General features: G+C 36.8%; 1 protein-coding gene across 1 annotated transcript in view; it reads left to right on the forward strand.

Annotated features, from left to right (window-relative positions):
- GPC5 (glypican 5) overlaps positions 1 to 23,424 on the forward strand; it is a 683,554-nt gene that overhangs the window by 311,673 nt on the left and 348,457 nt on the right. The window contains exon 4 of the mRNA XM_047855862.1: positions 1,175 to 1,308. Coding sequence (XP_047711818.1) covers positions 1,175 to 1,308 — 134 coding nt within the window. The remainder of the gene's footprint in view (positions 1 to 1,174; positions 1,309 to 23,424) is intronic.

The raw sequence follows: 23,424 nt of genomic DNA on the forward strand, positions 1-23,424 counted from the left end.
CATAATTCCTTTAATGCTCATTGCATGGAAAATTAAAGAAATTGATAAATTTAATGGAACTTGGGAATAATTTACTCTAAATTCTTCATCTTACATATAAGAGAATCAAATTCAAAGAAGTTCTGCTACTGTTTTCAAGATTTCAGTGCTTAAGATGGAAAAATTAGGACAAGAACCAAAGTCTCCTGATTCCTAGGCAAGGTTTTTATGTATTTGCAATTATACTACTCTACTTCTTTAAGTACTCCACCTCTTTAAGGTATTGTGTGAGTCTTTTTTATGCTCTACATGGTAATATGTCCAATTAATCAGTTACTTTCTCAATGATAATTACGTAAATTATATAAAGATCTTGGGTAGATAAGTTTTTTACTCTTTCATTTGATTTTAGAAAAACGATTTTAGATTTTAGAAAAACAACTATACTAACACTCTCAAAATACAAGAAGAAGATATAGAACAATTACCAAATGAAATGTCTATACAAATGTATTCATTATTATTTTAAGAGAGGATCTTAAGGGGTACCTGGGTGGCTCAGTTGATTGAATGATTGACTCTTGATTTTGGCTCACATCATGATCCCAGGGTCATGGGATTGAGCCCCACATTGGGCTCTGCACTGAGAATACAGCCTGCTTAGGATTCTCAATCTCTCTCTCCCTCTCCCCCTCTCTACCGCTTGCTCTCTCTCTCTCTCTCTCTAATATAAAAAAAAAGACCTTAAGAAGAAAACTACCTTTAGAACTCATTTAGAAAACAGACTGCATATTTAATAGCAAATTATTTCATTTAAAATTTCAGTACAATTATGTGATTGTCATAAAGTGAATATAAACCATAAAATACCTATTTTGGTTAAGTAGTCTTATTTATACAAGCAGGCAAGTTTATTAATATACTTCTCTTATTCTGCATATGTTTACTTCATGTACTTTGCGTATATATACATGCAAAACATAGATACGTGCATAGCATCAGTTAATCATGGTTGCCATTTTATGCAGGTAATTTGATTCCCCCTTTGGAAAATTAACAAACATTTTATGTCTTAAAAGTTAATATTGAAGTGTAAGTAAGAACATTACATTGTTTTGGACTCTAGCAAATATTACATTCTCAGGTAGGATGGAGGAAGGTTTCTAACTGCCTTTTAATATTTTCTCTTTGAAAGATCAGTAAGATTTGTGGCCGTCCAATCAGAACACCTACACAAAGCCCCCGTTGTTCTTTTGAGGGAAGCAAAGAGAAGCATGGGATGAAGATCTCTCCAAGAAATGGTGAAGAGACACTTGCCAACAGAAGAAAGTAAGACATTTGTTTTACAACCAGAAAGAGAAAAGAAAGTAAGCCATTAATTTTCAACAGAATAGAATGTATTCAATTAGGTAGAACCAAATACACTATTGAAGAAAAAAAGATCACCATTAATTACTTTTAAAACTCAGCAGTTGCTCCTATTCAGTTAATTAGGAAGATAAATACAACCTGTGAGACCAATAAAACTTTCTGTGATAAGGGACATTTGCTATAATACACTATGGCGGGCAATAGGCACGTATGGTCATTGTGCTCTTAAAATGTGGCTAGCGTACAATATTGTACAGCAGACCTCTAGCACTTACTCATCTCGCTCAACTGAAACTTTATGCCATTAGTTAATACTTCCCCAATTCCCTCTCCCTGTAGTCAACAATACTATACTGTACCCTTCAAATTTTGTTACGAAAGTAGATCTTGCCATAAAAAAAAGTTTAAAATATGGCTAGTGTGACTGATGATTCCATTTTTAATTTTAATTGATTTTAGCCTAAATTCCACATATAGTTAGTGTCTACTGTATTGGGTGATGCAAGAGAGAAAAAGCATTCACATAAATGATGAAATCTGTGTTACTGTCTATTAAGCAAGTATTTAACAAATGGTTAGATAAGAAGTTTCTATACCTTTAATCTGGAATGCTGAAAATGGCTATACATTGATTCAAAATGATAAGCATTGAGTGGCTTGCTTCTATAACTCACATTTCTACCACTGCCCCCGTCACTGTTTCACATGTTAAATTAAAGCCTTCATCTATATCTCTTTGCTTGATAATTGGCAGTCAGACTGAAAAACTCTAAAAATTAAAGGAAACTATTATTTTATTTATTTTTGCATTCTGTTGCCCACTGTATGCCCTGACAAATACTAGCTTCTTGGTGGGTGTTTTTGAAATGAATTGAAACTGAGAATTCTATATTCATTTATTAATCCAAATAGTTATTTCTTTTTTTTAATGTTTATTTATTTTTGAGGGAGAGAGAGACAGAGGGAGACACAGAATCTGAAGCAGGCTCCAGGCTCTGAGCTGTCAGCACAGAGTCTGACAAGGGGCTCGAACCCACAGACCATGAGATCATGACCTGAGCTGAAGTCAGATGCTCAACCGACTAAGCCACCCAGGTGCCCCCTCAAATAGTTATTTCTAATTATATCTTATGGCAGCCTCAGTATTTTACATCGCTTTACTCTTTAGAATGTAAACTCTGTTTCTTTCCTTTTGGGATAGTGCTCTTAATTGCCTCATTCTCTTCTCAGATGGACTATAATTGGAATAAAGATCTGGGCTATTGCTCGCTATTTGCTGCAGCTCAAAAGAAGTAGCACTTTGTTTGCATGTAAACTAGCTGTTCTTTTTTCTTCTAAACATCTATAGTGATCAGCAGTCTTTTCTTGTATTTGAGAAATTAATGTGCTTTAGCTAGTGTGTATAGCATGTAGTGGCTAGGTATAGTGTAGAGTGATTCTTCTAATAAAACCTAGCTAAGGAAGATCTTAAGGTTTTAAAGGTCATGTCTGTTTCACCATCAAAACAACTCAGTTGTTGGAAAGACAAAACAAAACCCAATACAAGTGAAATATCTCAGGAGTAATGAGGGGCTCATGTGAATGGAAAGTTCTATAAGTATCTATCCAGGCCATTGAATAGACTTCTTGTCACCAACCTTGCAGATCATGTATTTCTGTATCCCTAAACAACCAGCCACCTTTAGCTATTACCCATGAACCAGAGTAGGTCCATCATAGACAAGTATCATGCCACACAAAGTAAACAACCAGAGGTATTGTACATGAGCTCACTTAAGCAATTCATTTTTCAAAAAAATGTTTATTTATTTTTTAAAGAGAGAGCACACACATGTGCAGAGGAGGGGCAGAGAGAGAGAGGGAGAGAGAATCCCAAGCAGGTCCATGCTGTGAGGACAGACTCCAACACGGGGCTCTATCTCACGAACCATGAGATCATAACTTCCCAGGGTTTCTGTAGAGCATCTTCATTTGCTACTTGTACTCTAAGGCACCTTTGAATGGATGAGCCGGGTCATCTGGACTGAACCTCAGAACAGTTTGCAAAATTCCAAGCTACAGACTTTTCTTTCTCATACAAAAGCTCCTTGGGGCTACTCTATATTTGGGTTAGAGCAACACTCAAGTGTATATTATGTTTTGTCTAATATTCAAAGGGACCCAAAAAGCATCGTGCCTCTTCCTGAGTGCTAGGTTATCATAAGGCAGAAATTTGCCTTTTATGTTAGAATAACCCATTAAGATCCAGACAACTAGACATTTAGAACCCCTGCTGAATTGTCAAGTGCTTGAAATGTCAGTATTTTTCCCCACCAGAGGCATGAACATGTCTACTAAGGCAACTAGGATGATGTGACCAATATTTTATTATCAGCATGGCGTCCTGTAAGATATCCAAATGATCAGGGTTCCTGTCTGTCATGGAGTGGGAGAGTTGCCCTGAGGTCTAACAGTGAAGATATTCTTACCAGCTGAAAGTGAAATATTTCTAATTGTCCTTACTAATTGATAAAGGACAATCAATTGTTAGCTAGATAGCAGGTAGCAGTACATGTTTGGATTTGCTCTGGCAGATACCACATACAAAGGTGGATGTAATTGGAGTCACCCTCTGACTCAGGTTATGATAATCCAAACATTCTCCAAGCCCATCTCAGTGTGCATAGAATAGCTAAACAAGTGACGTGAATATCGAATAGACTGATTTGGACAAAGATGTGTTTACAATGCTATATGTGGGTACTTTTCTGAACTCCATTCTAATGGTTGATCAGTTGATAGGATTCGATTTTCTATGTGAATGATCACATGGTACACCGGTACAGCCATTCTAGCAAGAAGCTTGCTGTACCTTATAAAACTCATATACTCTATGTACTTGTCTACCTTACCTTAGCCTGTATCCCAAGAAACTCTTGCTTATATTCACAAGGAGAATTCTTGCATATCTGTGGTAGCTGAGAGTTAGAGGCAAGTTATATGTCCATAACAAGAAAAATAAAATATATGAATTTGGAATATTATGAGTCAGAAGGATAGAATGCATTTTCATGCATCAAAAAATATCATTGTGATTAAAGAGAAAAATATATTAAATAGAATGAGAATAACAGTGCAATACCATTTTTATAAATTAGTAGCAAATATATAAAAAATTAGTATATATTTTTCAAGGAGAGGATATGGCAAAGTACTTATATTAAATATATTAGAATGGATATTTATAGAAAAACAGGAAAGAGGCTGAAGGATGAAAAAATAAATAAATATTCTATTTCAAGTATAAGTTATGACAGTATGCCAGGGACAGAGGGGTATTCTTTAACTCTCTGTATCTGAGAAAATATGTGTGTGTTTGTGTGTATATACATATAAATAAATATACACATATACATTATTTTAAAGTTTAGGTGAAAAGTGTTTTTTTAATTATATTTTCCTAATAAAAACATAGTTAATACTTTCAGTCAAAATTTTCATGAGAACTAATGGTACTCAATTTTTAAATAACTTTTTTTTGCTATTTCATATGCTAAGCATAGATAATTTTTCATTATGGTGTATTGTAGATATAGTGATTATCCAGATAGAGATAAAATATAATTTGCTGAAAAGACTTATTGACTTGGGACTTTCTGCTATAACTTAGTTATTAATTAGAACAAAATGAAAGTTTATTGTAAAAAAAAAGTAGATAAGGGAAAAATGAGTTCTCAGTCAGCCCATCCAGATCATTAACAAACACTGTTTTGTGCGATTCATAAAAAAAGTAAAGTTAAAAAAATATTTTCTGAGTTAGTTTTTGTAAGTTAGCATTGTATCCATGACAGTATTTTTTAGGTTTTCTTAGTTACCTTGGGTAATTCCCATGAGAATATCTATAACAGTAACTACTATCTATAAATTTAAAGCAATTTAAAACTAAAACAAACAAAAAAACACACACAAGAGTTTCTGTAAGTTAATATAATTGCTCTGGTAGCTGAAAAATAGAAAATTGTAAAATGCATCTGTTGTTTTGTCAATGTAAATGAAGATAAACACTATTCTATGGTTAACAATTTAAAATACATTTTTACATATAAAGAAGTCATAGTCTTTAAATTATATTGTCACAGTTTACCTTAGACTTAGTCTCTTTAGTGGTACATCCTATAAAAAATTGTTGTCCAAAGCTTGCTATTTACTTATTTGTTTGTTTATTTGTTTGTTTGTTTATTTATTTATTTATTTATTTATTTATTTATTTATTTTAGTATTCTCTATACCCAACGTGGGGCTCGATTCGAACTCACAACACCGAGATCAAGAGTCTCATGCTTTTCCAACTGAGCCAGCCAGGTGCCCCAAAATTTGTTGTTAAAATTATGTTAGATTTATGGCATCCTAACAAAAATATTTCCAGGCTTTAAAACAGAGTTTAATTTACAGAGTTTTCCATTATCCAATCAATTCTTTTCAGGTTGTGTTAATATAACTATTGTTGACTTATATATAATTTGACCAGTTAGCTTTTTTTTTAACTACCCAACAGTATTTATTAAGTGATCATTAATTACTTTTTTGTTTTTCAGTTGGGATGTGTAGTCAATTTTTTGCAGGGGTATATAGTATCCTGAAGTGGTTTAAGGCTGCCATCTTGTTCTTTGTTTTCTCTTTACCCCATGTTCTTTATTCTTTATTCCTCCTCTCTTGCCTTCTTTTGACTTTAACAGGTATTTAATTTTTTTGAGATCTTCATGGCTTTTTTTACTTGCATTTATTATTATTCTCTTAATGGTTACCATAGAGATAACAATATGCATTTTTAATTTTTACTATCTGCTTTAAAGTGGAACTTTTACTACTTCATTGAACGATATAAGAACTTTAAAATAGTTTCACTCCATTACCCTCTTCCTATCTTCCATTACCCTATTCCTAACAAATAACTTCTAACAATGTTTTAACATCTTCCAAGATATTATTGTTATCGTTTTAAAATAGTCAATATTGTAATAATCTATATTTTGTTCTTTGTGGTGCTTTTTTTTAATTCCATGTGTCCATCTAGAATCATTTTGCCTTAGCCTTTTGTATATTTTTCATTGCTTATTACTGGTGATGAATTCTCTCAACTTTTGTTTGAAAACATCTTCATTTTGTTTTGTTTTTTGTTTTTTGTTTTTAAGTTTTTAAATCTTTATTCTTGAGAGAGAGACAGCATGTGAGCAAGGGAAGAGCAGAGAGAGGGAGACAGAACCCGAAGCAGGCTCCAGACTCTGAGTGGTCAGCACAGAGCCTGATGTGGGGCTCGAACTCACAAACTATGAGATCATGACCTGAGCCGAAGTCGGACACACAACCAACTGAGCCACCCAGGTGCCCTATGAACACATCTTCATTTTTGAAGAATATTTTACTAGGTCTAGAATTATAGGTTGTTGCCAGCTACCATTTATAAAAATATAAATGTCCATAATTGAGTTCATGACATGACACTGTAAGTCGTATGGGAGGCTTAATGGAAACGTTTCATAGGAGAGGTAATTACGGTAGTGGATGCTGCTGATGCCCTTTACCTGGCCATTTTATCTGCTTTCTGGCTGCTCTCTCCTGGTTGCTGGTAATGCACAGCTGCCTTATTCTCTGGGGAATTGCACTTAACAAATTGGAGCCATCTATATTCATTATCTCTTGCTACTTAACAAGTCATTCCAAAACAAAGTGGCTTAAAGCAACAACTATTTATTAACCAATTTTCTGTAGGTCAGGAATTTGGGAGCAGCTCAGTTATGGGGTTTTGGCTCAGGGTTTCTTTTGGCTATGGTCTCTTAGGGTGATTGCTACCAAGGCCGGGTGAGGCTGCAATCCTATGAAGCCTTGAGTGGAACTGGCTATTATCTTCCAAGATGGTGACTCACAGGGCTGTTGGCAGGAGGCCTCACTGTCTCGTCACAATGACTTCGTGAGTTTTCTCACTCTGTAGCTGACTTTCCTCAGGGGCAAATAATCCAAGAGAGAGAAAGGCAGAAGCTGCAGTGTTTTTATGATCTATCTTTGGAAGTCCCACACTGTCATTTCTGTAGTATCCTACAGGTTACACAGGTCGGTTCTAGTCTGTGTGGAGGAGTACTACACACCATCTCATCCATCTGAAAGAGGGGGCTAACTTCCCACCTGCCTCACCCCCTTGGCGGAGGCTTGTAAGCAGGGCCTGACACAGGGGGATAAAAGGCTTGCCCTTACTCAACGTGACGTGGCCAGATATGTGATGCAATCCATGCTTCCACACTCCCTGTACAATCTGGTTGAAGCTGGGACTGCATCCTGACTTACCTTCTTCCTGCCCACTCTATCCTGTTTCTCTCACTACCTTTCTCTTAAGAGTGCTACCTTGATGAATCCTCTGCATCCAAATTCCTGCCTCTGGTATTGCTTCTAAGGAATCTGACCTGAAAAAGTACCTAAAACAGATGCAGAATAGGTGTAAACTTAGGCAAAATTATAGTATCTTATCCTAAATACAGGTATTTCTCTCTGAATTCCCAAATCTGTAACCCTTTTGTCTGTTTTCTTTCTCCCCCTTCCTCCTCTGTATTCATTTTAAAAGAGAACCCTTCCGTTTAATACCCTTTTCCTTGCTCAATTTCGAACACTTGATGAAGGACATCCATGTCTGTCCTTGGCTCTACCAGCTGTGCTAAGCTTGAAGTATAGAGTATGTCAGTCTTTTGGCTTGGAAGGAAGGAAGCTAAACCATAGCTTTGGATTCCTTTGATTATATTTGGGTGATGTGATTGTACTTGTTCAACCTGCCCTGTTTTGTTTTCTTTTGTTTTGTTTTCTGTTTATGTAGAATGCTAATAATGAGCTCATTGGAGACTTGGAGTTATTAATACACACCAGTTACAAAGGTCTCTGAAAGTTGAGAAAGTCAAGGAAGAGCTACCATTCCTTTGAATGTCTAGAAAAACATTACTATTTAGTCTTGTGGGGCAGAAACCAAATCAGCACAGCTGTAAAGGACACTGCACTTATGTAACTGTCTAAACCAGCCCAGGCAGAGTGATTTCCCTGTGGCAGTTCCTGCTCTCTGCTTGATTTCTTGAAGTTAGCTGGTAAGAATAAGCTATTAGCAAGCTTAAATCGGTGATAATTAGCGGTACATTATTATTTCAAAGTGGTGTGGCTGTGCCAATTAAGCGGGTAATTAGGAAAACCCCAGGACAATAAATTAAGACAGAGTCTCAACACCAGTGCCCCATCTGTTCTACAGCAAGCATTCCAATTAGCCAAACCTCTCATTTAAGAATGCTCCAATTAAGGGGATTGGCTATATGCATGGCTGTGCATTGGGGTAATAACGACTGTCCTAGATGCTTAGTAAAAATAAAATATTTTTGATGTAAGAGGAGATTTTGATGTGAAGGTGGGGAAAGGAGAATTTTTGGAAATACTGGATGTTTAATGTTTAAGACAAATACAATTTGAATTGTTTTATGAGCTTTGGTTTTTCTCAATTTTCTCTTCAGAACTTAATGGAATCTTGTTTTATCGGGCAGCTCCATTTTATTCTAATGTGTTTATGAAATCTTGACTTGCATAGGAATTTTACCACTTGAACATTAACAATTTTTTGTTTTTTGTTTTTAAATGGAGAATAGGAACTCAAAAGGATGCTTGAAATTGCTTAGTTGAAAGAGGAGAATGAGTCAGGGCACATTCTGTTTCAGGATGTGTCTATCCATGAAAGCCAGTTAATTGTTACCCTGTACATTGCGAAAGAACATAGTGAAGTGACTGAAATAGTTAATTATGCATAGGAACAACTTTTAAACATAATCTGAATGGAGAACACTTAATATTACTTAGGATTAATGCCAAGATAGGATCAGTACATATCACATAGGATCAGTTATCTTAAAACACATGAATTTATAGCTATATGGTCAAACCTTACTTAGCACAATATTTTATTAGTGAAACCAAAATTAATTAATGTTTAAAATTCTTGATGTGTGTGTCTGGGTGTATGTGTTTATATGGTTAAATCAGTATTGACATACTGGGCTTGATGATGAATTGTATATATATAAACTCGGTGGATGAAAATATCCATAGGTCAGGAAAAAGTCAACTCTGAGAAAAAGTTAATATCGTTTATAGGACCGGGGAAAGCAATTTCCAACCTATTTCCTAAAAGGAAGTTAGTGCTTCTTTGAGGTGCCATTATTATTTATTACCTGTAAGTTTAATTTACTAAAATAAAAGTCATGTTCCCTTCAATGAGAGCATTTCTGGCTAATTTAAAACAGTGCTTAGTGAGTGGTGGGTGTGAGGGTACCCAGGGCAGGCCAGGCCAAAGCAGGGCTTTGGGGAGGGGGCAAGAGGCCAGGCCAGAGCAGTACTGAGGAAATGTGAGCTCCGAGGCAGGCAGGCCAGCATTAAGACCTACATGAATAATGAAAAGCAGGACCCTAGGGGGTCAAAAACCAGGCACACAGGAAGAAGGAATGCCAGAAGGCAGAACAAACATGTGGCAAAAGTTTAGGCTAGTGGTGCTTAACCTTTGCGGGTCACGTATCCCACTGAGAATCTGATAAAAACTTCCCAGAAAAGGAAAGTTCATAAACAAATACATGCAAAATTTTGTGTATTGAAAAGCCATTTTCTCCAGTTAAGACTAATATTAAAAATAAAGCCTTTAAAAATGAGGTTTGCTCTTACCTTTTTAGATGTTCATGGAAAAATTAGTGACCATTTCCTGATGTATCTGAAACCAAATTCAAACAACTAAACTAACATTAAGCAGTATTTGTACTGAAAGGTATGGACTAGAAGTTGAAATGGTGGTTTGTCTTAGATGTGGCTATGCGGGCATGGTATCCAACAGATACTCTTTTTGTTTTGATGGCAGAATTTATTGAAAATTCTAGAAAGCAGATTTGTATAGTTATCACTGACTGCAATTAGAATTCTTATAACTTGCTTGCTTAGATGAAGGTAGGTTTATATCAGGGAGAGTGAGATTTATTCTAAACTCTTCAAAGTTACATCACTGGTCCATAATGCTTTGGTCCTCAAGTTAATTTGTGCCATCTGTCATATTGAGGCTCTCAACTTTAAGTTAATGTGAGTAGAAATAAATCTCCTCAAATTTCTCATTACACAAAGAATAAAAAAAAATACATGTTTTTTTCCTTAGCCATAGGAAGAAGGATCTTTAAATCGGACAGTTTTCAAACTGATTCTCCAAAAGTCTTCTATTTCCCAGTAGCAGCTTTGTTAAATGAGCTAGGAGCTTCTCAGTAGTGTTTATAATTGAGACTGTAGGGTTATCCCATTTATATGGCTCAAAATATCCCTCAACCAAGAAAATCAAACTGTGAATGAAATTCTCCCTAATATACCCGAGAATGTTTTCCGTCTTTTCTTTCCCCTTACAAAAAATGAATCTTCTATCCTCTGGAAGGCCAGTAAACGTATGCAGAGTTGAAAAGAATTGCAAATTCAGCTCCCACTTTTTTCCACTCAATTTTTGAAGAGGTGAAGAAGATTGAAAGTCATGTCATACTGAAATTGATCATTTTTATAGGAGTGTATAAAAACTATCTCAGAATTTTTAGCAGAATCTATGGGGTCTAAATCAGGATGATGAGTGAGGCTCATTTCTTTTATTAAACTAGCAAAATTAATTGTATGTAGAAGCATCATATGTAGAAGTGCTCAGTATATAGCAAGAGTACTAAGCACTTTCTTCCACTTGGTTTTGTATAGATAGCAAAAAACATTTCCATCAGTTTAAACCTTTCAGTGGCATTGGAAGTGTCTTAATTAGATGCATATAGCTAATAGGGGAAAATGGGGAACAGGATATTTACATTTTTATCCCTTTGCATATTTAAGGAAATGACAAAGCTGTCAATTCGTCCACAATTATCCACAAAATAGGAGAAATGTGTTTCTAGGGTAGATTATATCCTTTGATGGGCATACTGTTTTTTTGTACTTTTTTGTTTTTGTTTTCCATCTTCACTATAAGGCACACCATTTCCAGGGCCCATCATGATCTCTAGAATCATATGTGGAACCTCTTCCTTGGAAGTACAACTGAAGAAAGTTCAGGGGTAGTTTCAGGATGATTCTTTTTATTTAGGCCCATATTTTAGAGTTACAGACTTTCACATCAAGGTTTCTTCTCAAAAATATGCTTCATTCTGTTTAATGACTTTGAAGATCAACAGGTCTAAGGTGCTCCTTTTGCTGGGTCGGTTTCAGCCTCCTTCAGCGAGAATCTTGTTAGATATGGGCACTGCGACTTTGGGGTCCCACAAATTGAGTAAACTCCAAGGATTTCTAATCTTCATTGTATTTGGTTTATCTACATTGTCCAATGTAAGCTAAGCTTTATATAAACAAACCGATGTATGAATAATCATGATGGAAGGATGTATTATTATAATTCTCATCACACGGATAATATTTTAGATGTTATACTTAAGCAAAGGTAATTATACATTACTCAGCTCTGACCAGTAATATTCTGTGCCACCCAAAATAATACCTGGATTACATGTAACCTTCAAGAGCCATTTTTTTTCTAAAATGAGAATTACTAGAATAATAAGAATAAAATCAAAGATGAAAATATCTCATTTTCTCTGAACCCTTTTAATTATAGATTTTCTGAACCTAAAGCACATACTTATACCAGAGTTCAGGAACACAAATACTTGCAGTAAGAGTTATACAGTAACCGAAGATGCCAGCAAGAACAGTTTATACCAGACATATATTGTCCATCGGGTAAGTTGGTGGGTGGCAATGACCAAGAATAGATGACAGAAATCACAAATGAAAAAAAAAAAAGACAAAAAGGAATGAGGAAGAAATCCATTTATTGGCAGACTATTAAGGGGAAAGTTTTTTTTTTAATTAGTTTTCTGCTAATGCTGAGAGAGGAAAATATTATACAATATATGTTCATATCCTCTCAGTCATGGAATTTATAGTTAAAATGTCAGTAACCACAGAAAATACTTTACTGCAAAAGACAGTAATATTCAAGGTTTGACCTAAAATGCTGATTCTCAAAATATAGTTACTCAAATAATGAATCTTAGTATTAATGAAGTTTGCTAGAATCATTAGATTTGCAAGTATTTGACTGAATATTCTTGTTGATCTTGACCCAGTCATGTCCTAGACATTTTTTTCCTGTTGAAAAGCTAGTAACATGCTTTCTGAAACCAGCATAACTGAACAAATAATTGCATATTTTTATTAAAATGAACAAAAACTATGAGGCAGGAAAAGTTATGTCTCTTCTCTTTTGGGCTGGATGGTCAATTTCCTCAATACTGTCTGATTTGTTTAAATATTGGACATGTGGTCCTGTGTTTACTTTCATAAATGAGTTAAGATCTTTGTTTAAAGTGCTTTTTAATGGAGAACAGCCAGTGCTTTCTGAGGTACATTTTTACAACATGGGAAAATGAGATGAGAGTTAGTTTTGAAAACTGAGTTTTGACATCAGGTTTAAATCACTCTTTTTAAAGGAGGATGCTTTCAGAAAGGGTGCTTTTTACTGGGACATTAAATGGCAATGTGTTGGGTTTGGAGAGTTACTGAGAAGTGAGGAATAGAGGTGTCTGTCCTAATTGTATAGATGGCTATGAACGTTCAGCTCAGCGCTAGTATAAAATCACCACCATGGAGTGTGAAACATACAGCACAGGTCAAAAAGAATCCTCTGCAGAGGATATCTGAGGATATTAGCATGTCTCCAAGGTCCTTTTCTGTTTCTCCTTCCCATTCCTCTCCCCTCACTGACCCCGTGCTCTGCAGCCTGCTGCCCATCTTAACCCCTTCAGCTTTGTTGAGAAAGCATAGTAAATCTTCTAAGGAAGGGAAATCGTGTCACGTGAACAAGACTTCCTATGAGGAGGAAGGAACCTGGAATCATTTAGTCAGAAAAAAACAAAGAAATTCTTCTCTTTTGAGAATGGTGGGGATCGTTTGGTCCCAGCTTCCATAACGACCAGTAGGTTCAAGTGGGGTTCGGAGAATACACTTTATGAGTTACTCTTTTAGGAAAAATACTTTTTATCTTTTTAATCAAATATGAGTGCAATGTGGTTGTAACACATTTACATTTATGATGATTGGTGCCTCATACTGCATAGCTTTTTAAGGTCTTTTGATCCTCTCCACAATCTCTACATGCATTGCAAAGTCTAAGGAAAGGGACCAGGTAACTAGATTTCAATTCTCCCTCTAGCTAATTTGACTGTATACATTTAATGACTTTCAAGCATTTGCACAAGAACTGTTACTGCCATAGAATAGAAATTTAAATACTTTTTTTATTTTGAAGATTTTAAAAATATTTTGTCAAATGGAATGACTTTGTTGAGAATAAGATAAATTTATTAAATATAGATTCAGAATACATAAGAAAAAATAGTTCTTATCTGGAAACATGTAATTATATACTTCCTCTGCTGAGCTGGAGACTGACATTTTAAATGTCTACTGTTTGACAACTGTGGTCAGACATCTCTACAGGGTTGAGCCTGCTCATTAGTGCCACATTAACCTTAACTTTGCCTCAGGCCATTAACCAGCAAACTGCACATTTGACCTTTGTTCTACAGATATTTTCAAACAGTATGGGAGGCACTGCTTTTAATTTGGGTTCTGTATTATTTGTGGACTGACTTTAGGGGTAAAAAAAATCAATACATGTCATTAAATAAAGAAGCGTGTAGTCTGAAACATTCCACAGAGAGAAGTTCCATTTGAAAACAAGATTCTTCTCCAATACCTTTCCAGATAATTAGTTTTGGTCAAAATTAGAAATAGTCCCTTTTATATTATGTTCAATGGCAAAAAAGGAGAGGAAGTACAATATGTGACAGTTTATAAATGTTCTATAATTGCAACAAATTCTTGCTATATGAAGACATAAGATTGAGAGGTAATGCCTTTTGAATATAGCTCTGTGTTCAGCAACATCTAACGAAATGAAATACAAAATTGAATGTAAAATCAGAGCCATACGCTTAAGTGAAAAAGGCTCCTGAGAGGAAATCAGCAAAGTCTGAAACACGTGGTTGCCACTCTTTAAGCCATACGTATGAGGACGATATCAGCCTTATTAATTAAAATGTAAATTAGTTTAGTGGAATATTTTCGTAGATTGTGGTGGAGTTGCTACATTCAGATTATGGAATATTATACAGCTATCGAAAAATAGGCAAGATCTAGACTTATTAATCTCATATGGGTTCATTATATGTCGTCAAGTGAGAAAAGCCTATTGCATGCACATGTATATAGCTTGGTCCCAGTTTTGTAAAACCAGACCATCACTATGTCTCTCTTTCTCTCTGTCTGTCTGTTTTGGGTTACTAGATACCGTGCACATAGAGGAGCTAAAGAAAGCATACCAGGCTGCTAACATTGGCTACCTCAGGAGGGAGGGATAGACACACTATGGAGGGACATACTAACTTGTTCTTCGTGTGCCTTTTGATTACTGTACCATTTATGAAAAGATACGTTACTTTTATCGTTAAAAATGACTCAAGTCAACACTGATGACACAGCCAATCAGAAGTGTTGCTCAATTTTATAGTAGGAACTGGGCATTCCTGTGTCACCCAAAGTATAAATGACACTTCAGGGTGAGTTGCATTTCCTTTCATAGTTTTTTTCTTTACCACGTGACACATCAGGAGACCTTTCTGGCACTGCTGGCCTCAAGGGCATGGGAAGCAATGAAGCAATAACTATGCTGGCCCATGTTTCTCCCTCGCCTTTAGTAAGCTTAGGGCAAACAAGGCTGCAAGCTATGAATGATCAATTGTGCTGCGGCCCTTTCCGTCTTTTCTGTGCTAGCACAGTGGACAGAGCCGCTCATTAGCCAGGAAGCAGAATTTGCCCCGCTCGCTGCGTTCTGCATCAGACCTTTCACACTGGTAGAAATATACAGATAAATCCTGCTTAAACAAATTGCCTTCTAAGTGCAGATTTTGGCTGAAATAAGTGTTGTATCTGTGTCTTCTAGTCCAACAATCTACTAATTGTGTTCTATTAGCAGCATGAGAATTTCTGTAAAATTTTTGAAACAGGTGGAAATATTCTTCTGTATAAAGGTTCATTCCAGTCTGATTTATCAGATATTCAGTATCAGCCCAACATTGCTAAGCAATGGCATTTTAATTAATTAATTAATTAATGAATTAAACCAAGATAGCGAGGCCTGCTATAATTAAATTCCTGAGTAAGTTAGTCATTTTCACTTGGTTTTTTTTTTTTTCTTCTCTGATTTTCACTTTCCTTAGTTTCCAAATGAAAGAATAGGTCTAAATCACAGGTGCTCAACTCTGGCCATACATTTGGATCCTATAGGAACATTTCAGAAACACTCATGTGCCCAGGTCCAACTCCAGACCAACACATCTGAGTGAGGCAGAAATGTAGGTGTGCAGTTTACACATTTTCTTGGCGATGACAGTGTACAATTAGGACAAAGAGCCATGGGAACAGATGATCTATGGCTCTTTCTGGTTTTGTAACATGATATATCTGTGAGGTGATAATTATGATAGCTATCTTACAGAGCTATATGACTAAATATTATTGTGTCCCTACATATTAATTTCAGCAGCACATATATATACAATCTGTCTTGAGCCTGTGTAGTCTGGCACAGTTTGCAGTCTTCCTCTGTAGATTTCTTCCATTTTCTTTTTTTTTTCTAAGTTTATTTTTTATTTTGAGAGGGAGAGAGAATACAAGTGGGGGAGGAACAGAGAGAGAGGGAGAGAGAGAATCCCAAGCAGGCTCTGCCCTGTCAGTGCAGAGCCCAATGTGGGGCTTGAACTCATGAAATATGAGATCATGACCTGAGCCAGAATCAAGAGTTGGACGTGTAACTGACTGAGCCACTCAGGCGCCCCAGATTTCTTCCATTTTCTAATGCAACACGCGAGGAAGGCCTCTCAGATATTTCTCCACAGTCTAGGAATGGGCCCCCTAATTTAGTTTCCAGGTCAACTGTATCCTTTAAAGACTTTCAATTATTGTTATCATTTTAAAAATGTATTTTTTTTTTTTTTTAGAAACTTCCAATTCTGGAAGCTCTTAAAAACTAAGACTGCATCTGGGACCAAACCAGCAAGAATTTGCTGAGGGCCTGTTAGATACCAAACTGTGATCCAAACTGTAGGGATGTGAAGAAGACATTACTCTTGCCTTTATCGAATGTCTCCTCTAATCAGGGAGGCAGACGTGCGAACAAAGGGGTTATAATATCAGATAGCCAGGCCTGAAAAACAGATGCCTGGTGCTGTGCAAGAAACAAGGATGAACAAATAAAACTGCACAGGCTGCTCAGGCAAGGAGGTGGAGGGGAGATGTGTTTTAAGCTGAATCTTGAAGGACAGGCAGAAGGTTGGGAGAATGATGGAGGAGAAGGCAATCCAGGGTAGAGGAAACTGCATGTGCTAACCTGGAATCTTATCCCGTAAATATTGAAATATCTTATGCCTTGTGAGTATATGTGTGCGGTGTTGGCTGGTGTGTGTGAGTGGAGGGAAGGGGGGGCTGTCATGGGAAGTTAAGGGGTGGAGAGTGGGTAGATTATGTGCCATGGGAAGACATTTTATCTGAATAGTTAGGGTTTTAATATTTATTTATTTTCGACAGAATGAGAGAGCGCAAGCAGGGGAGAGGCAGAGAGAGAGGAAGACACAGAATCGGAAGCAGGCTCCAGGCTCTGAGCTGTCAGCACAGAGCCCGACATGGGGCTCAAACCCAGGAGATGTGAGATCATGACCTCAACTGAAGGTGGAAGCTTAACTGATTGAGCCACCCAGGCGCCAACGAATCCTTAGGGTTTTAAAGCAGTAAAGTGTTGGACTGATTTCTAAAGCCAATTCTGGTTACAGCATGGGACATGCATCAAAAAGAAGATGGGAGAGCAAAGCTAGATGGGGATATCATTTGTTAAATGGTTACAGGCCCAAATGAGAAATTATTAATTTGTGTATGGCCTTGACATACAGGCTTTGACTAAATATTCTGACAAGCAATGTTTTCCCATTTTTTTTTAAATTTTTTTTTCAACGTTTATTTATTTTTGGGACAGAGAGAGACAGAGCATGAACGGGGGAGGGGCAGAGAGAGAGGGAGACACAGAATCGAAAACAGGCTCCAGGCTCCGAGCCATCAGCCCAGAGCCCGACGCGGGGCTCGAACTCACGGACCGCGAGATCGTGACCTTGTTTTCCCATTTTTAAAAAATATTTAAATATTTAAAAAATATTTTCTGTTACTCTTAAGACTAAGTAAGATGTCTTAAGACTAAGGCAAGCAACCGACATATATAACATAGCCCCTCAATGATAATTAGCTGGAACTTTTACCATCTCCCTGCATTTATTATGCTCCTGGTTTTAACTGAATATACTCTCATAACTGTAGAAAAATAATTGTGTGGATATAGTCACCCTTCCAGCAAGTTAATTTTGAATCATCCAAAGAACAGAATATTTTATTTATTGAGACATTTCATGTAAAACTTGAAAAGGAGGCATGATGGTGTAGAGTAGGCCAAGCATTGACCTGGGAACTGAAATATGGATTCTTGTAATAGGACCAACATTAATTGGCTCTGTGGCAGTAGATAAATCTTTTTGTTTTCTTTTTTTTTTTAACCTCATTATAGCTACTGGTGCTTTATCGCCTGCACTTCCCAATTCAATTTTTTCTGTATCCGATGTAGCACCCCCCCTCGCCCCCCACCGGCCCTTCTTGCAATCACTTTTTGCCACACCACTCTTACTCTCTGTGACCTAAGAACCTCCAAACACAGAATATAAAGTTCTGAAGTAGGAGCTCTCCTCGCATTTCTATCCTTATAAACCAAAACTCATCTCAGCATTCAGTCTTTCTTCTGTTATTTCAGTCTCAGAGATTTGCTCCAAAGCGAATCACTCAATTTTTGATAATTTTTACTCTCTCTTCTTTTCAGAATGTGAAATCTATCAATTTTTAATTTTCTTTTTCTATTTTTTATCAGTTAAGAAAGACTGAATTATGATATGGTAGCAAACAACCCCAACCTATCATTGGTTTAGGACAAAAAAAAGTGATTTTTTTCACAATCTATGCACATCTTATTTTTTTTAATGCTTATTTTTGAGAGAGGGAGGGAGAGAGAGAGAAAGAGAGAGAGAGATGGAGGGAGCAGGGCAGTGGCAGAGAGAGAAAGAGAGAAAGAATCTCAAGCATGCTCCACACTGTCAGTCAGAGCCTGATATGGGACTCAAACTCAAAAACTGTGAGATCATAACCTGAGCTGAAATCAAGAGTCAGAGTCTTAACCCACTGAGCCATGCAGGTGACCCCACAACCTATGAATATCTTAGACCAGCAGAGACACTGCTCAAGTTTACCTGCTTTATGCCTCAGAATGACGAAGCAGCCTCTCTGTGAAACATTGCCAGTCTTTGGGAAGAGGGAAACAGAAGCTGGCCAAACCACATTGGTTCTTAAAGCTTAAGCTTAGAAGAAATATACATCACTTCTGCCTACATTTACTAGAACCCAGAGCTAGTCACATACTAAAGTCACATACTAAAGCTTCAGAGTGACTTTAAGCCTGGAATGTTGAGAATTGGGATATTTGGGAACAAGCTAATGACTACAAACCCTTGTTATCTCCTTCCCTTTCATACACAAATATTTTCAACTCTCCTGCATATTCAAACAGACAAACATATGCTCAACCAAAACTCTCTTCATGTTAGTCTTTGGGACTTTTAGTTTCTCATTCTCTCTTTAATACTCCTCATACTGCAAATCTGAAGTCCATTGCTCTGTTTCAGATGCTTTAATTACTGTATTAGCTTGCTAGGGCTGCCATAACAAAATGCCACAGACCAGGTGGCTTAAACAACGGACATCAGTTCTGGAAGCTAGAAGTCCAAGGGCAAGACATTGGCAGGTTTAGGTTCTCCTGAGGTTTTTCTCTCTTGCAGATGGCCACCTTCTCCCTGTGTCCTCACATGGCCTCTCCTCTGCTCATATGCGCCCCTAGCATCTCTTCTTGTTATTAGGACACTGGTCATATTGGATTAGAACCTATGTGTACGACCCATTTGAGCCTTTTTGCCTTTTAAAGGCCTTGTCTCAACATATGAATTTTTGAGTGACCACATAGAGAGGACATTTTCATTATTTTAAGTAACCTCTCATAATAGCATTTGACCCTGTGGAGAATCTCTCTAGGTTCAAATTTGCTTATTCTTTTTTTTTTAATTTTTTTTCAACGTTTTTATTTTATTTTTGGGACAGAGAGAGACAGAGCATGAACGGGGGAGGAGCAGAGAGAGAGGGAGACACAGAATCGGAAACAGGCTCCAGGCTCCGAGCCATCAGCCCAGAGCCCGATGCGGGGCTCGAACTCACGGACCGCGAGACTGTGACCTGGCTGAAGTCGGACGCTTAACCGACTGCGCCACCCAGGCGCCCCTCAAATTTGCTTATTCTTTAATGTTCAAAGCTCTTATCATTGACGATTTTCTTCCTTTGCTCTTTCTACTTCTGAGTCCATTTGACTTTTTCTTACTGTGTGCTATTCACCCGAGAGATTTCATCCACATTCATGACTTTGGTCACCACCTCTGTAGATAATGACTCTCATGTCACATGTCCAATCCCCTGGTTCCAAGGTTACATATCCAACAGCAAACATCCATGGTATTCATGGTTCTTGTACCAGTAGCCTTAGCATCATCTGAGTGCTTCTTTGAAATGTAGAATCTTGGGCTGCACCTCAGAACTACTTAACTGAACCTGCATTTTGGCAAGATCCCCAGATGATGTTACACATAGTAAGTCTGAAAGTAGCATTCTACTTTATTTCTCTTTCCATATGTTCCAAAGAAATTGCAAACCGAACATGTTGGGAATAGAATTAATTATTAATTAATTAGTTTTAACCTGTTCATTAATTTAATTACTCATTGTTGACCTTACTATATGCCTTCACAATTGTTTTAAGATCTATACTGGTAAACAAAACAAACCAAAAAAAAAAATCCTTGCCTGCCTGAATCTTTTATTCTGGAGTGGGAGACAGATGAGAAACAATAAAGCATAGTAAATAAGTACATGACGTGCTAGAATAGAAAGTGATATGCACCATAGAGAGATAAAAATATTGAGCAGGAGAATAGCAATCCTAAGTATAGTGTGGGACATTGAAAAGAGTTGTATCACCCTTCCTTTACTTCTTATTGCAGTGAATAACACTGAGATAATAATCATTCCCTCAGTCACTTGGGGGGAGGTGTTGAAAAAGACAATTAGGAATTATAACTTTTACATTTACTGTCAATTCTAGATTCCTAATGTCTTTCAACTCTATCACTTGCCATGATGCTCACTTACAGATGTTTTTTCCACACCCTCATATTTTCTCCCCCTGAGTCTTGGTTATAGCCCCCTGAGTGACCTCACTGACTTTCTACCTATTTCCATGATCCTGTCATGATGCCATCACTTGCTTGCTGGAAAACTTTTAATGGCTCCCTCTGCTTTCTGAACAAAATGGAAACACTTTTTGATGATCAATAAGGCTGATTACAAACTGGCCTCTTCCTACCTTTTTACATAATTCCCATAATCCCGTTTCCCACGAGCTAAACTGCATATCAGTGTCAGTATTCTCTTTCCTCTTTACCTTTCTTATTGTTTTTGTTGTTGTTGTTGTTGTTGTTTGCTTCCTTTTTTTTTTTTTTGCATGAAACACTGAGATGAAAGTATTATCTTATTTGTACATTTTTCCCGATTCCTTCTCTGTCTTCACATGTGCACTATAAACACTGTGTTATCATTGTGCATTTTCACCAGAAAGTGCATTCTTAGCAGGTAGGGACTGTCTTGTTTAGCTATGGTGCCAACACAGAGCTTGGTCCTCAATAGTGTTCAGTAGTTTGTGACAAATAACTGAAAGCTGTGGTTTATAGAATGAGTGGAAATCTATGATATGTTGCTTTCAGAGGAACACATGCAAAGGCATGAAGGTGTGTTTGGGGAACAGCAGGTATCTCACTTTTGTGGAATCCTAAAGTATGGTTTGACCTGCTGCCGAAATAGAGGTGAGAGAGTGCCTTATGTGCCTTTCCAAGATGCTATGGAGAATAGAGAACCATTGATGGCTTTAAGCAAGTGAGTGACATAGTCTGGGAGTTATCAGATTTGAATTTGAAGAGGTAGCTCTTAGAGGATGAGACGTGATTGTTGAGGAGATTAGAGGTATGCCATTCTAGTGCAGTCATTCCAGAGAGATGATAGGGGCTTCAGCTAAGGCTGTGAGAGTAACATTGGGAAAGAGGACTAGAAAAGAAAGATGAAAGCTTTTCCCAGGATGATCTATTGGTTGTGAAGGCACCATTCACTGAGATTAGGACTCGGTTTGGGGCTGATAAGAAATATCTATTCAGTTTTATACCGTCAATTTGGAGATCTCAACATTCTAGCTGTTTTGACAGGCCTCTTCATTTCTAGAAGACTCTTTGATTCCAAACAGGTGCTTATTTATAGTGAACAGAATTCAGGACAGGAGTCACACACCTTTCTATTTATTAAACCCCATCACTCGAGGAAAGAATCAGTTGTCTTCATCAATTATGTTTTAGTAGCAACATGAGACTTGGTATTTGTTCATGCATTCCAGTTAGTAGGAATATGGCCCTCATGGGGGAACTTATTTTCTAGGAGAGGAAACCAACTTAAAGCATCAATAAGTATAAATAAGTGGTTACTGTGTTAGTTTGAAAATACAGCATACTTTTTTTTTTCTTTGGATTGAGCATAAATTGGAAGTGAGTCAGATTTATGCATCCTACAGTCATTTTGTTATCACTTTCCTGATGAAGCTTTGCTAAAAATGTGGTTAAATACTCACCAAACACTTGCTTTGGAAACTTCTGATCTCTGTGATAATCAGAATGTTACATATTTGAAAATGACATTTATCCTACGTATGGATGAGTAGTTACTTAAAATTCCAGCCACTTCCACAAATAGTTCTTTGAAAACAAGTAAGAAAGAGAATTATAAAATTAATACAGCTGAGCATCAAGGGCACTTGGATGGCTCAGTCAGTTAACCGTCCAACTCTTGATTTCGCCTCAGGTTATGATCTCACAGTTCCTGAGTTCTCTAGCCCTGTGTTGTGCAGAGCCTGTTTGGGATTCTTTCTCTACTTCTCTCTTTGCCCCTCCCCAGCTCACACATTCACTCTCTCATGCGCATGCTCTCTCTCAAAATAAATACATAAGCATTAAAGAAATATAGCTGAGCATCAGTGCTGTCAAAATCAGATTTGATTTTTAAAAATTTGGTCATTTCAGCTGTAATTTAGAGCAACCCCTCCTCTTTGATCTCATTTTTAAAGAAATTATTTTAAAAATATCAGTGGGGGGTGCAATTTCATAATCACTACGTTTTAATTATTCAACCTATAGATTTCTGTTTGCTTTTCTTCTGTCCCTGTCTTCTAGCCCAGGGGACATCTCCTCTTTATTAAGCTAGTGGCTTTTCATTTTGTTGTCACCAAAGCAATGGTTTATGTAAAAAAGTTCAAAAAGGTAGTTTTTAGGACTTAGTTTTTTGAAATGCTAAAACTCAGGTTCCTGGGACATCAAAGCTTTGATTTTAAAAGTTGGAAAATTTTAAGTTAAAAAGTAAGCTACTTTTTTGTTGAATTTTCCCTTCCCATAATTGATGGGGAAAGAGATGTACTTCCTGTGAGAGGAAAAAAACTTAATGTATTAAATACTATATCTTCCAACAACTTTTATTTTCATGCTTTTGCAATATATTAAATATCTGTTTCTTCATCTTAGTAAAGATATATTATTTTGTGTTTTTATACACCAAAGAGAAGACCCAGATAGGAAAATCACCCAAGTTTAATAAACTTTTAATTAATAAGCAATCAATTAACTTGTTAAGAGCCTCTGACATTTCTATATGGGTAAGAAAGTAGTTAGTGTCACTGTGCTTCAGATG

The sequence above is a fragment of the Prionailurus viverrinus genome, chromosome A1 (genome assembly GCF_022837055.1).
Source record: "Prionailurus viverrinus isolate Anna chromosome A1, UM_Priviv_1.0, whole genome shotgun sequence".
NCBI classification, from domain to species: domain Eukaryota; kingdom Metazoa; phylum Chordata; class Mammalia; order Carnivora; family Felidae; genus Prionailurus; species Prionailurus viverrinus.